Below are 17,468 nucleotides of genomic sequence, written 5' to 3'. Positions count from 1 at the left end.
AGTCTGGCCTTCTGCAGAAAGTATTTGCTGTGGAGTTTCCCAAACTTGCAAGGTCATCTTAAGACTCACCTGTGGCCACTGAATGGCTCGTCGGTGGTGGATCTATTATGGAGTAGGCTCAGGGATCTGTGTCTTTAACAATGCTCCCACCCCGGGGGTCCTAGGATTCGGTAAGTTTGGAAAGTACTCTCAGAAGGCAAATTCTCACTGCTGTGTACCGAGTCATCTCGGAGGTCCACCCTATCAGGAGAAGCCAACACATCCATCTGGGAGGAATTAGGCCTCTCCCTTAGAACAGAGTGGGTGGTCACAGTGCTTAACAAGGAAGACTCACATGCAAAAAGCAAGGTGCAGGTAGGCACAAAACGTATGACACTATTTTATGAAGTTTCAAATGCACAGGCATGGACCCTTCAGAAGGAGTAAAAACAAAAAGAGATTCATGGTGAGGATTCATGTCAACTTCAAGTTAGTAGTTACCTCTATGGAGAGAGAGGAAAGGGTGAGAGACAGGTACCAAGGGGTTCTGTCTCATCTATAATGTTTCCTTTCTTTCCTCCCTTCCTGTCTTTCTCTTTCTTAATTTCGTTCTTTCTTTCTTTCCATCTTTCTTTCTTTTTCTTTCTTTCTCTCTTTCTCTTTCTTCTTTCTTTCTTTCCTTCTTCCTTTCTCTCTCTTTTTTTTTTTTTTTTTTTTTTTGACAGAGTCTCACTCTATCACCCAGGCTGGAGTGCAGTGCTGTGATCTCGGCTCACTGCAACCTCTGCCTCCCAGGTTCAAGCAATTCTCCTGCCTCAGCCTCCTGAGTAGCTGGGATTATAGGCATGCACCACCACACCTGGCTAATTTTTGTATTTTTAGTGGAGACAGGGTTTCACTGTGTTGGCCAGAATGGTCTAGAACTCCTGACCTCATGATCCGCCCACCTCAGCCTCCCAAAGTGCTAGGATTACAGGCATAAGCCACCACGCCCAGCCTAATGTTTCATTTCTTAAGTGAAATGTCAAGTAGAGAGAGAGAGAAATAGAGACATCTTTCAATATTATTCCCTAGATTTTTCTGTATAACGAAAATATTTTATTATAATATATTTTTTAAATTACTGCTTGCCAGGTACAGTGGGTCACATCTGTAGTCCTAGCACTTTGAGAAACTGAGGCAGGAGGACTGCTGGAGCCTAGGAGTTTGAGATCAGCCTGGGTAACAGAGGCAGACCCAATCTCTACAAAGACGTTTTTTTAAATAGCCAGGTGTGGCAATGTACACCTGTAGTCCCAGCTACTCAGGAGGCTGAGGGGAGCAAATTGCCTGAGCTCAGGAGTTTGAGGCTACAGTGAGCCTGCAAAAGAGCAAGACCCTATGTCAAAAAAAAAAAAATCACTGAGTAATTTATAGCTCTTAATTGCAAGAAGCTGAAGCTGAAGTCTTTTAGGGGTAATAAGAAGTTCCATATTTTCTGGTGTCTTTTTTTTTTTTTCTTCCAAGATGGAGTTTGGCTCTGTTACCCAGGCTGGAGTGCAGTGATGGAGAGCAATGGCATGATCTCAGCTCATTGCAACCTCTGCCTCCCAGATTCAAGCAATTCTCCTGCCTCAGCCCCCTGAGTAGCTGGGATTACAGGTGCCCACTACTGTGCCCAGCTAATTTTTATATTTTTAGTAGAGACAGGGTTTCACCGTGTTGGCCAGGCTGGTCTCAAACTCCTGACCTAGTGATCTGCCTACCTCGGCCTCTCAAAGTGCTGGGATTACAGGCGTGAGCCACCACATCCAGCCTTTTGGTGTTTTTTAAAATAATTGATATATAAAGTGATGAAGATTTTTTCAAAAATCAACTGACTTTTGCTAATTGATTTGGAGGAAGGGTCAGCAGGGGAGAAGCCTCCTCTATCTCTTCTGAAGATGTCCTCTTATATTATAGGAGGTGACATCACTTCCATAAGGTTCTGGAAGACCAGGAAATGCCAGTCAAATCTTTCTTAAATACTATGGACAGGTGGAGGCAGATTCGGGGGAAAGGTAGAATTCCAGTGGGTGGTGAGAAGCAGGCGGTGGTGCTTTAAGAGAGAGAGCAGGCTCTGCTCCTAGGAGCAATCTCAACAACAAAGACACATCGAGAAAGGAAAAATATATGCACCCTGAGACAGCACAGGAAGAAACAGTGGAGCGGGTGTTTCCAGACAAAATCGAGCAGATTACAGCTACCACAGAATGACAAGACCTGCAAATAAAGCCTCGGGGCCAAGAGCAAGGATTCTGCTAATTGGAGTCCAGAATTTAAGAGGTGAACACAGCACACAGCCCCAAAGGGACTGACTGCAGGTTTAATTAAATATGATTTTCCATAACCTTGTCCTTGATTTAAAAAGCACTGTCCCTGAGAAATGCTTGAAAAAAAAAAACCACGTGTGCCTCCATAGGTGGGTTTCTTGTCCTTTGAATCTGAGATATAGTGAGCCATTTTCCCACCTATAATTTGGCCCTCTGGGATGGCTATTGGATTTAGGCTTCTTGCTCAACTACCACTCCCACCCCCCCAGCCAAATATGACCTGAAGAGGGAGAAATAATACAAACACATTTCAATCTCAAAAAGTAGAAAGTGTAACCCACAGACAACGAAGTATTGTTTTGTTTTGTTTTTTTTAGATACTTCAAACTCCTTACTATGGAATTTGAAAGCTTGAGGATTCTGGGGTACAGACACTTGTTCTACAAGGCAGATGCTCTAGTCCTGCTTCTAGACAAAGCTAATCGTGGTGTCACAGACTTAAGGTGTGCCATCACCTTCACTGTGCTTCCACTGGTTTCACACTCATGGTTTATCAGATCAGACAAATGATAGAAACAGCCCCAGAAGTATGAACAGGAGAAAAAGAAAGGGATTTAGGGTAGTGGTCATTACTTTTCAAACTGAATATGAGTAAGAAAAGTATTCTAAGTAACTGCATGCAGGATCTTCCTAACTATGCAATAGTAGTAAGGTGCTTTATATATACTTATATACACATGAACTCTAATCTTGCTATTGTTTACATTTTACAGATTAAGAAAACAAGGGGCAGATACCTAAGTCAGCACTGGGAATCACATAGAAAGTAAAAGCAGGGTCAGAGCTAGATTCATATATATTTTTTAAGACAGGGTCTCACTCTGTTGTCTAGGCTGGAGTGCAATGGTGTGATCTCAGCTCACTGCAACCTCCACCTCCTGAGCTCAAGTAATTCCCCTGACTTAGCCTCCCCAGTAGCTAGAGCTGCAGCTGTGTGCCATGATGCCTGGCCAATTTTTGTGTTTTTGGTAGAGATGGGGTTTCACTATGTTGCCCAGGCTGGTCTCGAACTCCTGACCTCAGGTGATCCACCTGCCTTGGCCTCCCAAAGCGCTGGGATTACAGGTGTGAGCTACTATGTCTGGCCTTAGATTCAGATTTCAAGATCACTGCTCTTGATTGACTGATAGATTCATTGATTGGCACCACATCTGTAGCTACTCAAGCTTCCAAACTAATGAACGTGACCTTTCCCCTGTATAAGTTTGCACTGTGCTGAACCTGTTCCCATTAATTGCTCATTTGAGCCTTTCTACCCTGTGGGATTGCCAGGGCGAGTGTTATTAAGTTAGATAAAGAGAATCCAGAAAGTCCAGACAGATTAAATCACTTGCTCAGACACCAGGCTGGGCTATAATAAGCTCAAGTATTCTTTTCACTCTGTCAATCGCCTGTAGTCCACCAGAGGCCCACAGAAATAACAATGAAGACCATAGCCGACTCCCCTGCCCCTAACCCTCTTGCAATGTATTCTGGGCAAGATCCCTCCCTGCAATATCTGCATAACTTGATTAATGTGTTCTGTGGAGGAAATACTCAGATCAATGTACCAGAATCACAGACTGCTTAATCTAGCACCTAATTTAGGACTTGCCTTAATCCATATATGATATATGGTTTGGCAGTGTCCCCACCCAAATCTCATCTTGAATTCCCATGTGTTGTGGGAGGTACCTGGTGGGGGGTAATTGAATCATGGGAGCAGGTCTTTCCTGTGCTGTTCTTGTGATAGTGATTAAGTCTCATGAACTCTGATGGTTCTGTAAGGGGGAGTTTCCCTGCACAAACTCTCTCTTTGCCTGCTTACATCGATGTAAGATGTGACTTGCTTCTCCTTCCCCTCCACCAGGATTGTGAGGCTTTGCTAGCTACGTGGAACTGTAAGTCCATTAAACCCATTTTCCTGTATAAATGACTCGGTCTCGGGTATGTGTTCATCAGCAGTGTGAAAACGGACTAATGCAATATACATATCACAAGATAGGAGGCAAAAGACGTGATCACCCATGCCTCCCTATAACAGTCTAACTTGGAGTCTCAGTTCCATGTATTAGCACTAGCTATACACAGTTTAGCAGAATTGGCTTTGTCATCGGATAGATGGCCTTGAAACAGAAGCTTTATCATCTACTGAATGTATGATGTCATAGTACTTAATCTCTCCAAGCCTCAGTTTCCTTATCTATATAATGGGAATAATGATCCCTTCCTGAGGCAAGTGTAACTGTGAAGATTCTGTGGACAATATACTCAAATGCACAGTACCTGGCACAGTAAGCACTCAATAAGAGGTAGCTGATGGCCCCATTACTTGCAGCTTGGGCTTGGGGATTCTTTTTTCTTTTCTTTTTTAGACAGGATTTTATGCTCTCACCTAGGCTGGAGTGCAGTGGTGCAATCACAGCTCACTGCAGCCTCAGTCACTGGGCTGAGGTGAATCTCCTAGTGCAGCCTCCCAAGTAGCTGGGATTATAGGCACCCACCACCATGCCACTTAATATTTTGCGTTTTTTGTAGAGATGGGGTCTTGCCACATTGCCTAGGTCTCAGACTCCTGAGCTTAAGCAATCTGCCTACCTCAGTCTTGCAAAATGTTGAAACTATAGGCATGAGCCACCTTGCCCAGCTGAGAAAAGATTCATGATAAAACCTGCATGTAGTAGGCGAGCTTTGTCCATCCCTTTGAAGAGACTCCTCTCTGACAGCCACAGATAATTTGAAAGATTTTATGAAGCCTTGGGTGGAAAACCAATGAAACTTCTAAATTCAGGCAATTTAATAGAAGCATCTGAACAGTTAGTCATAAAACATTCTTTCCTAATCCACAGAAGACATTAACATTTATTTTTCCAATTACAAACGAATAACCCTCAAGGAATTTTCCCTAAAAGTGACAACACAAAAATAATTACTCTCTTCGTAATGAAGTGAGTATCCGAGGGAGATGGTTGGGTTGATGAATGATGAGCATTTTAAAGCCCCTTCATTTCTGAATGGTTTTTCCTGAATTAATCATCATTGAACGAACACTGAGTTTATTTGTTGTTGGCAACAAAATGGGAATTTCAGCTCTTGAAGGGTTTCTGCCTTCAGGCTCTGGCCTCATTGGAAACATGGCTTTGCCTGTTTCATCATATGGTTGTCATTCTTCATCTCAGGTGCTGAAAGGTGAGCAGTCCTTAAGCAAGGGCACTTTCTGTTCCTAAGGTCCAATGTGCAACTTCCTTTCTGTGTGCAATAGCTCTAAGGAGTATCTTTACTGTTTCCTCCAAATAAAAAGTGTAAGTTAAGGAGCAGTACCTTGGATCAAATGACTCTTGTGATAAGACACTAGGAAAAAGAGCAATTAAGGCCTATTTCCTTCCAAAAGTTATAAAATATTTTATGGATTTTACATTTCCAGCCAAAATAAAATGCAGTCACTTTGTTTCCTTGCACAGTGATGACACAATAAAACAATGCACAGTGTTTTGTCAAGGGACAGAGCATCATTCTCACTCTTCCCATCTTCATTTTTTTCCCAGGGATAAGGCAACAAAGTATGGACATTCCTCCCATCCATTGCTCTGTATTGTGCAGCAGTATTCACATGTCTGTCTTAATTTGTTTGTCTGATAGCCTAAACAAAATGATGGAAGCACAAGGGAGTGGATTAGGGCATTAGCAATAGAAGTTGGCACGATGCTGAATGGGTTGGAGGCAAAGCTACACCAAGGGCCTGTGAGCATGAGACCGACAGGCAAAGCAACCCATCACAGAGTGCAGGGAGGAAGGAGGGAGCTGGAACACCTTCTGAACAAGCCAGTGTGTGTCTATGAGTGGGTGGGGATGGGCCGTGCAAGGCTCCCTGCCAGGCAGGTTATTACTTGCCCCTGGGGTAGCGTCCTAGGGAGAAGTGATCATCTATGGAAGGAATTCAGCAGAGTGGATGATGTGGGAAGGAAGGAGACCAGGAAATCCAATCAGGGTGAGGGCTGAGGCTGAGAATGGGAGGCATTCTCATTGAACTGGCTATTCCTGGGTCACCCGAGCCCGGGCTCCCTGGGTGGCTGCAGTGTCCTGTGGCCCTGGACTCCAAGGCTCTAGGTCTTGGCTCTTCACCTGTTCGAGGTATGGACACTTTGAGACCCCAGTGTGGCATGGACCCTCCTGCATATATTCATGCCTTTCTGCTGCTCTCTAGCTCTCTTCCTTCTAGCATCCTGTCTTGGGATCTCTCTCTGTTGCTCTATGTGTGGTTCACCTCAATCTGTCTCTTCTTTCTCTCTCTGTAAGTTCTATCTCCCACACAGTTTCAGAGATTATGAGGACCTCACTAAGTCCACATGAACTAGAATTTTAAGACCTCCTAGATTAAAGATTTAAATAGGGAGTTCCCGGCTCTAAAAGGAGCACAGATGTTTGAGATAGAAAATAAGGTCAGGAAAAGATTGTGCTCTTTCTTTAAATCAGTTTGAGAGGTTTGGTCAATTCTCCCATCACCAATTACAGGAAGAGGTGATTCTCTACAGCTCTGGGGTATTCTGTGAGGATGAAACAAGCCTACACTACAGATTACACATATTGATTCCCCACGTTGAGATTACATCCAAAAAGAGCAAAGTGCTGTCCTAAGTGCTATAGAAAGATATTTAAGAAAAGACAATCTTATTTGTCCCTTATCCATGAGCTATCAGAAAGGAGGTCTGGGTCAGGAATGTTCTCTTTTAAAAATCTAATCAGGTCGGGCATGGTGGCTCACGCCTGTAATCCCAGCACTTTGGGAGGCCGAGGCAGGTGGATCACGAGGTCAAGAGATTGAGACCATCTTGGTCAACATGGCGAAACCCCGTCTCTACTAAAAATACAAAAATTAGCTGGACATGGCGCACGCCTGTAGTCCCAGCTACTCGGGAGGCTGAGGCAGGAGAATTGCTTGAACCCAGGAGGTGGAAGTTGCGGTGAGCCGAGATCGTGCTATTGCACTTCGGCCTGGGTAACAAGAGTGAAACTCCGTCTCAAAAAAAAAAATTTAATCAGCACTGAAGGAGTAATTTTGTGCTACTAACAACAGAAAACCAAATACTAAATCACCCACCCTCAAGCATCTAGTGACCCAGAGGGTGTGTTGGGTTACACTTTACGTGAATCATTTAGCGACCTGACAAGAATCAATCTGGTAGCATCAGATATACCCTGACTTCAGTTTCTATTTTTCGGTTCGGTAACCACTGGGTGGACCGTGATACTGCAAAAAAGTTCACAAAACTGCTTCTAAAGATTAATTGGGGAATTTCAAAATAGCAAGTGATGATGCATTACTCATATTATTTGAGCACATATTTTAAAAAGAAAGATTTGAGGCAAGAATCTTTGCTTGTCTTCTCTGCCTCACTCTAGAGGGTAATTTTACCGTAAATTTCTGGGACAGTACATCTCTCCATTTCTCTTTCATGAGTCTTTTTACCCCAGGCAGCATTTGCTTCACGTTGCCAACAAGGAGGAAAAGAAAAGGTGGCTTTTGTGAAAGTAAATTCCTTCCACAGAACAACCACCTCCAGGCATGAAATCTCTTTAAAGGAAACTTCTGACCCTATGTATTTGAAAATGATTAATCACGTCAGAGTCTGAATGTAAGAAAATGTCTATTAATGACAAAAATGATTCAAGTTCTATTGAAAGAGACCAAGACAACTGACCATTGTGTAGGAGCTGAGGTTTTACCGTGCTGTAAGCTAACCAATTAGCCTGCCAGTTTCATGGATGCTGGCAGAAGACGCTACACTCCTGAGTCAGAGAGGAAGGACAGTCACTCACAGCAATAGCAGTGGCTAAAGCAGTGGCATTTCTTGAGCCCCAGTTCTCCAAGGGTGTTGCAAAGAACAGATGACACCTGTGCATGCAGTGGGTTGAATCCCAGGAGAGGGACTCAACACTTAGGGAACCCAAATATTTTATAATAGCTTTGCTCTTCAGGGAGACACGATCTCTAACTTCCAGAGCTGTTTGCTAGACATTTAAACATTCTTGGAGAGAGGGTCTGGAACAAAGGCAGTCTCTGCTCACAAAACACGCAGAGACATGAGACCCATGTAGAAATGTCTCCCAACAACTTGAATACTGAATTCTGATTAAGTCTATGCAGCGACTATGTTTAGAATGCACTCTTCTCTTTGGGAGGCCGAGGCGGGTAGATCACGAGGTCAAGAGATCGAGACCATCCTGGTCAACATGGTGAAACCCCGTCTCTACTAAAAATACAAAAATTAGCTGGGCATGGTGGCGCATGCCTGTAATCCCAGCTACTCAGGAGGCTGAGGCAGGAGAATTGCCTGAACCCAGGAGGCGGAGGTTGCAGTGAGCCGAGATCGCGCCATTGCACTCCAGCCTGGATAACAAGAGAGAAACTCCGTCTCAAAAAAAAAAAAAAGAATGCACTCTTCTTCACAATCTGTGCTTGCTGGAACTACTTACCTTCTAGAATCCACTAGAACAAGGTGAGCCCAAAGAAGGCCATCCCGCTAGTTTCATTTACACCCCACTGAGGAGACTGAGCATGAGGGAAACACACACCAGACACTAATCTGGCCTTGTTTATCCAGTTGACTCAATAAAACACCAGAAAAGCAGGTTTCTCAAGGACTTCATTTGTAGCTGTTCTAATATCAGTACCTTATGGAAATGTCTGCCTCATGTGTTGTGATGGGGACACTCAGAGAGCCACGAGAGGTAGAGAACAATCCAGTCTTTAAAGAACAATTCATCCCCAGGCAAGATGTGCCAGTCAACAAGACAGAACTGGTTGGCCTTCGTGACTGCACAAGGAGGTATTAAGTGTTTTCAGCATTTCTTTCTGTGAGGGGGTGGGAGGGAACTCCATGAAGCCTGCACTGTTCTTTCTCACTCCTAGAAGACTGAGAAGCCACTCCATTTTTCACAGGCAAATTACAAACACACAGTGGACTGTACTCCAAGCCCCCAGGGAAAAGAAACTAGTTGTTAGTAACAATTCTCCAGGGCTATTTGGATTTTTAAAGCTTCCCAGGTGATTCAAATTTACACTCAGCTCTAAGAACCACAACTCTAGCTGGGAAGAAAACAGTGGAGTTTTTGTGAATCTTCTGTCACATTCATTCAATTGGCAAACACACATCAATCTCTTTGATGGGCCAAGCCTAGGACCAGATGCTTATGAAGTTCAGATCCCAGACTCAAGCATCCTAGATTCTAACAGAAGACACCAACAAGTGCATAGACAATAACGATACTGTGGAAGCATCTATGATGGGGTACAGGCTGGAGCTGAGGGGGAACATGCCTAGGAGGGGATCTGACCCAGCTTTCTGGATAGATCCTGTTGGTAAAGAGGGTGTTCCGGGCCAAGGCAACAGATTTTACAAAGTATTAGAGGAGATAATACATAGAACAGTACAAAAACTCCAAGGAATTTGGAAGAACTGAGCATTAGTACAAGGCCCAAAGATGAGGTGGAAGAGACAGAGACAACACTTCTCATAAGGCATGCAGAGGGGTTTAGGTTTCAAGCAGAGGGTGGAGTCATTAGACTATCCTGGCAACGGGATGGAGGATGGATCAGAGGGAGACAAGCCTGGACATGGCGACTCCCAACCAAGGTGGTGGCAGCAATCCAGGAAAATTGGACACGGATTATATATGAGAAGTATTCACATAGGACAAACTGGATGACTGGGAGCATACTGGGGAGTCAAGGAAGAAACCCGAACTTCTGGCTGGAGCTCTCATGGGGATCAGGGGATGCCAGGCCCTGACAACGGCAGGAGGGAAGGTGGGGAGGGGATGTGTGGTGGGCGCAGAGGCCTTTGGAGGAAAAGTTGGCTCTTCCTTCATCTGAGACCATCGCATGGGCTGGTCAAGTCTAATAGAAATCCTGCCCATTCTATATTTTTCTGACTTCCATGGTGCAAGGCATTCTAACAATAAGTGGAATAGTTTATTAATTTGAAATGTTTTTGAGGGTTCTTGTCAAATCTGACAAGAAACAGGGAGTTTTAATTAAGGGGCATGGCCTAGGAGACTGCCAGACTGAGCACAGAGCTCGTCTTCTCTCTCATCCCAAGAATGTGGCCCATCTTCTTTGTTTTCACCACCTGATCTGAAGATGCCTCAGGAGAGGGCCAGGATTACATGCCTAAAAATACCTTAAAAATGAAAAGCTAGATAGACGCAGGTGCTTGGTCCCCACCTCCACAGAGAAACTGACAAAGCGAAACCATCATGTTAAAGTGTTGTGTAAGCCACACATGTCAACAGACTTGTAAGCAGCTCCATTTATTTGAGTAAATAGCTTGTAAATAAATCATTGGTAAACAATACAAAATTAAATACATTTTCAAAAGCTTGCCAGTATATGCAGAATTCACAAACATAGTTTCTTTAAAAAATAAAATATGTTCAGAGCACCCTTGATATAAAATGCCTGACCCCCGTCCTTGAACAAGGCCACCTGGAGACATCTTATGGTAGGTGGGTTTCTGTGGGAGGCAGCAGGGGCCTCCTGGAGTGAAGGAAGAGTTTCTACTCTCACCTATTACCCATCCCACATCCCATCTGAATTTGTATCCTTATCCAAAGAGCTGGAAACTGAGAGGGCTAGAGCACTCCACCAGGCCTAGCTCCAAGCACGAGGATCAGGGTGCACAATTAGGGCCAGAAGCACCCAGAGTCCTCAACACAAGCCAGTGAGAGAAGCCAGAAATGCAATCACCACACTTCCAAACCAGCCATGTCAGCTCCTATAGCAACTGTCTTGAGAGAATGTGAGGCTTTCTCACCTTGACATTAACACTCGGTTTATGTGCACTGGTCTGATGTAACCCAGGTACGGAAGCTACCAGAATCTATTTCTAAGGAAGAAGACACTCGATCTGCTAACTTCCTTCTAATCTGCTTTCCTGGAGAAAGAATAATACACAGTATTGGGTTGAAAGCAGACAATTCGTTGCTACACAGTGCTTCCTTTTTCCAATGCAAAATACCACCTAGATAGTGTGGGCATTTCTCTAGAAATCAAGTTAGTTCTTCAAATGAAGGGTTCATAAAACTTTAAAAGACCACGGATGAGGCAATAAGCACATGACCTGGCAAAGCATCCCAACCAATGAAATAATAGACATCTCATAAATTAAACCCTTGACCAACTTAACATTTCTGTAGTGTAGCACATTAAAATAACAGATACACTGAATTCTCTCACTTTGGTGCATAAAGTGAATGTTGAAGTCAGCAGCACTCAATGAAGAATGCCTAGTGGCCTCTTGAAAACACATGTGCTGTGACCTCCAGTTAAAGGACGACCACAAGTTTATTCCATCCTTGTGAAATAAAACTCACATCAATATTTTAACTTAGTTGTGTGTAGATATATACAAGTACAAGAAATTTGACAGCTGAGTCAAATGTACAACTTAAGAAAAAAATATTACCAAACTAGTTGTAAGAAAACTATCTTCCCTGTATCATAAGGTACTAAACATCTGAGTCCTTGCAGAAAATGCAGCCTGGCACGGCCCTTCCTTGAGTGTCCACCTGCTTTGATAATCCTTGGTTGGGCATTGGCCACAGTCATAATATCTTTGCTATTAAAATATTACATTAACAAAAACCTCTAAAACCAAAAAAGAAACACTCTTGATAAATGTCTAATAGACCCCCCCACCTTCACACCAAAAAAAACTTTGTTCATAAGGACACCTATCCTTTCACAAAAGTCTTCATGTAGTACAAATCCCAGGACCCTCTTCATCTCTGGGAGAGTTCCACCCTGTTCCAGAATCATACACTCTTCTTCTGTGGAGGGCTCAGTTTCCTCATGCCTCTTATCCGAGAAAGCAGCTCTTTGATAAATTCCTAAAAGAGATCAGAAGAAGTTAATATGAAAGGTCACTATTAAAATTCTGTGTTTAAAAATCTGTTTAAAGTAATTGATCTCAACCTCAGTTAACCTTTGCTGATGAATTTGGTTGGACCTGTTAACCCCCAATGGTATGATACAAGAATTTCTTAAACAAATAGAGAGTACTAAAACTTCACATCACAATGCCTTCATATTGTTCTACTTTCTTTAGGGGGAAAACCAGGCTACTTTCACTACTGACATGACCTACTTGATCCCTGAGGAATTTGTGTTGTGATCAGAGCTATTCAACATTATCATGCAAACAAATTACCTGGTGATCTCACAGATTCTGAGTGAGCCTGTCAAGGTTGGGGTCTGAGATTCTGCATTTCCAACTAGCTCACAGGTGATGCCAGTGTTAGTCCCTGAACCTCACCAAGAATAGCAAGGCTGGACTAGTGGCTCTCAAATTTGAGTGTGCATCAGAATCACCAGGGAGACTGCTGTGGTTTGAATGTGTTCTCCAAATTTTATGTATTGGAAACTTAATCTCCAAATTAATATGTTGATGGCATTTGGAGGTGGGGCCTTTGGGAGGTAGCTAGGATTAGACAAGTTCATCAGGGTAGAGCCCCCAAGATGGGACTGGTGGCTTTATAAGAAGAAGAAAGTTCTGAGTTGGCGCATACTTGTCCTTTCACCATGTGATAACCTCCATCATGACATGATGCAGCACAAAAGGCCCTCGCCAGATGCTAGTGCCATGCTCTTGGACTTCTCAGCCTCCAGAACTGTAAGCTAAATAAACCTCTATTCTAAGAAATTACCTAGTCTGTGGTATTCTCTTTCAGTAACAGAAAACAGGCTAAGACAGGAACTCATTAAACCACACAGTGCTAGAACCCGCCACCAGAGTTTATGATTCAGTAGATCTGGGTGGGGCCTAATAAGGTGCATTTCTGACAAGCTCCCAAGTGACACTGATGTTACCCACTGGAGAATACTGCACACCACTGGTGTAGATCACACTAAGATTCTTTGGACTCTTTTGACTGCAGACTATAGATAAAAAACCAAACCAAAACAAAACAAAAAACTTTATGTTACAATCTAGTACCTAAAAACACACACCTGAAAATTAAAACGTACAGGATACTTATTACATGCCATGCACTCTGGTATTTCTATTCTACTCTAATTTCTTTTACAAGGGAATGCTGTGGAAGACTCACTAAAAGGATTTTATGACCATTGATCAGAACCTGAAGATTGAAAAATGATCCAGAATGGTTCCCACTTTATAGCATCAGGAATCTGTCACTGTTGCCTCCTGTTTTAAAATGTTTGGCCACCAAATAAGTCATATTCATTAGGTAACAATTGCTTGGTCTTCCTATTTTATTTTATTATATTTATTTGTTTTTTTATTTTTATTGTACTTTAGGTTCTGGGGTACATGTGCAGATCATGCAGGATTGTTGCATAGGTACACACAGGTCTATGTGGTTTGCTGCCTCCATCCCCCCGTCACCTACATCTGGCATTTCTCCCCATGTTATCCCTCCCTGATCCCCCTATCCTCCTAATGTCCCTTCCTTGCCCCACCTAACAGACCCCAGTGTGTGATGCCCCCCTCCCTGTGTCCCTGTGTTCTCGTTGTTCAACATCCACCTATGAGTGAGAACATGTGGTGTTTGATTTTCTGTTCTTGTGTCAGTTTGCTGACAATGATGGTTTCCAGATTCATCCATGTCCCTACAAAGGACATGAACTCATCATTTTTTATGGCTGCATGGTATTCCATGGTATATATGTGCCACATTTTCCTTGTCCAGTCAGGTCTTCCTATTTTATATTTATCAAATACAAAGCTGACAGCCAGTCAGACTTTCTAATCAGCAAGTAACAGTCAATAAGTGACAGAACTGAGCGCATCAGAGACTGAGAGCAAAACACCAAGATACTGCTATCCAGTAGCATCTGAAAAAGAGCCATCTGAAAAAGAGCTCTCAATCTTCCTGTACCAATTACAACCCTCGGTCATGAGCTCCCAGGCTAAATGAGCCCTGCATTACTCTCTGGCTCTAAAACACAGTAACGCTAAGCATTCAACATTTTATTAGTACGAAATTTCTTTTATGAATAATACTTTCCCTATTATAAATGTAATATGTGTTTTTTTCTAGAAAACCTGGAAAATACAACCAGCAACAGTGCAGTCCTCAGAATTAACTACCATTAATATATTTCCTTCTGCGGATATTGTTTTTACCTAATTAAGATCATATCATATAAATATATCCTTTTTATTCACTTCGTATTATGTCAGAAGCTTTTTCCCACATTAAACAATCTTCCTAAAAATTAATACCAGTGGTTATATCATCTTTTTGTAAGGATGTTACATGATTTGCTTAATTCCCCCCACCACTGGATATCTGGATGGATCCTGACTTTTCAAAATTGAAAACAATGTCATAACTAATGTTTTGTGCATAAATCTTTGTCTGTAGTTTGGATTATTCCCTTTGGAGAGCTAGCCCAGAAGAAGGTAACGTGGCTTATTTTCATCACCACCAGTTCTGAACTTGTACAAAATAGAATGAATACAAGTGAAGTAAAATGGAGGCCTTATTTTAATTTTCTAAACACTGACTATTATGATTTAAGGAATTTTCTAGGGTAAAATCATGCCACATTTTCCTATTTATATTCAATTTTCATTTTGCAAATGTAAATGTAAATGCATCTCCTGTTGCCTCCTGTGTAATCAATGCATAGTATTCTGCACACACAGTTTCAGTTTCATTGTTTTTGGAATCTGTTATGCAAATGACTATTACCAAAAGTTTCAGTATTTGAATGTAAGTTTTTTTTTTAAAGCAAAGGTCAAAATCACAAACCCTGTCATTTATTTTGTTAATAATTGGTCATTTTTCTGCACTATTTTAATAACACATTTTCACAAAGTAAAGACTAAATTTACATAAGGAATAATATACCCTAAAAACTACAGACCTTTCTCTTCAAGATATTCAAATTTACTTTCAGATAATTAAAATCAAATTTGGTAATTTAAATCAAATTCAAACTTTCTCACAAAGCTAACCATGATGTACATAAATCTCAGAGATTAAAAAGTTTAAATAAATGTTATTTGCCTTGTGCTTATGATATATTCCCACTAATGAAATACTCTCATTTTAAATTTTATATTAACATAATTTATACATCTATATCTTAACATACTATGTTGTACATAATGTGCATATTTTAAACTGTTCATTAAATTTGCATAATGGGGTGCTCAGTCAAGTAAGTTAAAAAATAGCAAGACCAATATTTATTCTCCACACAGAAACTTGGCAGTAACGCTTGCACAGAAGGATTTTGTTGATTACAGATGATTCGCAAAGAAAATTCAAGGATCTCTAGTCAAGAATACTTTGATGGCTCTTGGCTCCTATTACTCAAAACACTCTATTTCAGTAACAATGTATCGCATTTACTCCTAAAATACTATCACTTAGACTTGGGTTACAGGCACTGATATAGTCAGAGAAGGGCTACTCCTTTGAGGAAATCACCTCTGAGTTAAGACTGAATTAACAGAGAGGGGCCAGCTTGGGAGGATCTGGAGGGTCTAGGTCACAGTGCATGTGCAGAGCCTTGCAGATAAATAAGCAAGGAAGCGGAAGTCCCTGGCACAGAATGGCAAGAGTGAGTGTGATGGACCAATGCCAGGGGGCTGGGTGTGGTCACCAGGGCCTTGTAGGCGCAGTAAGGCGTCAACAGAGCATCACAGTGGAAAGCCCCTAGAGGCTCTGGAGCAGGGGAGCAGCAGCATCTGATTTATGGCTTTGGAAGGCTCCTTTGGTCACTGTGGGTCTTAGGAAAATAAGAATGAATCACAGGCCAGTTTAAAGCTACAGCAGTACTCCAGGCAAGCGATGCCAAGGGCTTAGAGTATGTTGATAGAAACCCAAATGGAAATAAGTGGGTAGACCTGGAACCCATTTAGGATGCAGAGCCAATAGACCTTGCTGGGGGGTGTAGGTCACAACACATGTGCAGAGCCCTGCAGATAAATAAACAAGGAAGTGGAAGTCTTTGGCACAGAATGGCCAGGGTGAGTGTGATGGACCAATGCCAGAGGGAGCATGGTGTGGTGAGTAGGGTGTGGCAGGGAGGGGGAACAGGAAAGCAGAAATTTAAGGTCTCTGTTCCTCATCAACTGGAGGAAAGACAGTGCCATTCGCTGAGCTGTGGGATAACTGGAGGCTTACAGACTTGTGATGAGATGTCAGGATGACAAATATGACTTGGGGTCTAAGCTCACAGTTGAAAACATTAATATGGACATCTTCGGCATCTAGATCACTGCCTCTCAACTTATATATGAAACAAAACCAAAAAACACTATGTGTGTGCACTAGAGATACCAGCCTGAAACAAAAATTTTATGAAAGATATAACTTATTCTGAAAAAATAAAAGTCAGGACCAGCAAATGTGTTCCTACCCAGTTTGTAAATACATGGTGATCTAGACCTGGACTATTGAGTATGGTGGCCAGTAACCATATGTGGCTATTTAAATTGAAATTAAGTACAATAAGTAAAATTTGAAATTCATCTGTTAGTCACACTAGCCACATTTTAAGTACTCCACAGCCACAGATGGCCAGTGGCTACCATGTGGACAATGCTGATAGAGACTCTTTCTATTATCCCAGAAAATTCTGTTGGGATGTACAGATGATGCTGCTTTACATTGTAGGCCTAGGTGGGGTAACCTTGGAGTTGACTATAAACAGAGAGGAAGATAAGGTCAAAGGCTCTAGTGAGGTTTGGTAGAGGAGTCAGAGCCACAAGAGCTGGGGGAAAAAAACAAGAGAATGTGCTGTTCAGAAGCCAAGAGGAAAAAGTGTTTCTAGCAGAAAGAGGAGTTCACCTAAGTCAAGTGCAATGAGAGGTTAAGTAAATCAAGGACAGACAAATATATAGGATTGGGCTAGAAAGGGCCAGTGTGTCTTAGATGAGAGAAGTTTGAGTAGAATGGTTGGGGAAGTGGCTACAAGGTTCCCAGTGACTTTTTCTTTGTAAACACCTTAATTAAGGCATAATTGAAATGCCATAAGCTGAACATATTTAAGGCAGACAAGCACCACAAGCCTACTGTCTGCATGATCAACATCATGGACGTATCCAGCAGTTTCTTCTTCGTGCTTCTGTGCAATCCCCCTCTCCTCCCATTCGCAGGAAAACACTGACCTGTTTTCTG

General features: G+C 42.3%; 1 protein-coding gene across 1 annotated transcript in view; it reads right to left on the bottom strand.

Moving 5' to 3' along the window:
- Positions 1–10,603: 10,603 nt before the first annotated feature.
- The window catches only part of PPP1R14C (protein phosphatase 1 regulatory inhibitor subunit 14C), a 104,401-nt gene continuing 97,536 nt past the window's right edge, over positions 10,604–17,468 (bottom strand). Inside the window, exon 4 of the mRNA XM_002747136.6 lies at positions 10,604–12,197. Coding sequence (XP_002747182.4) covers positions 12,123–12,197 — 75 coding nt within the window. The 3' untranslated portion in view covers positions 10,604–12,122. The remainder of the gene's footprint in view (positions 12,198–17,468) is intronic.

This window comes from Callithrix jacchus, chromosome 4 (assembly GCF_049354715.1).
Source record: "Callithrix jacchus isolate 240 chromosome 4, calJac240_pri, whole genome shotgun sequence".
Lineage (NCBI taxonomy): Eukaryota > Metazoa > Chordata > Mammalia > Primates > Cebidae > Callithrix > Callithrix jacchus.
This window is presented reverse-complemented; position numbering and strand designations above follow the sequence as displayed.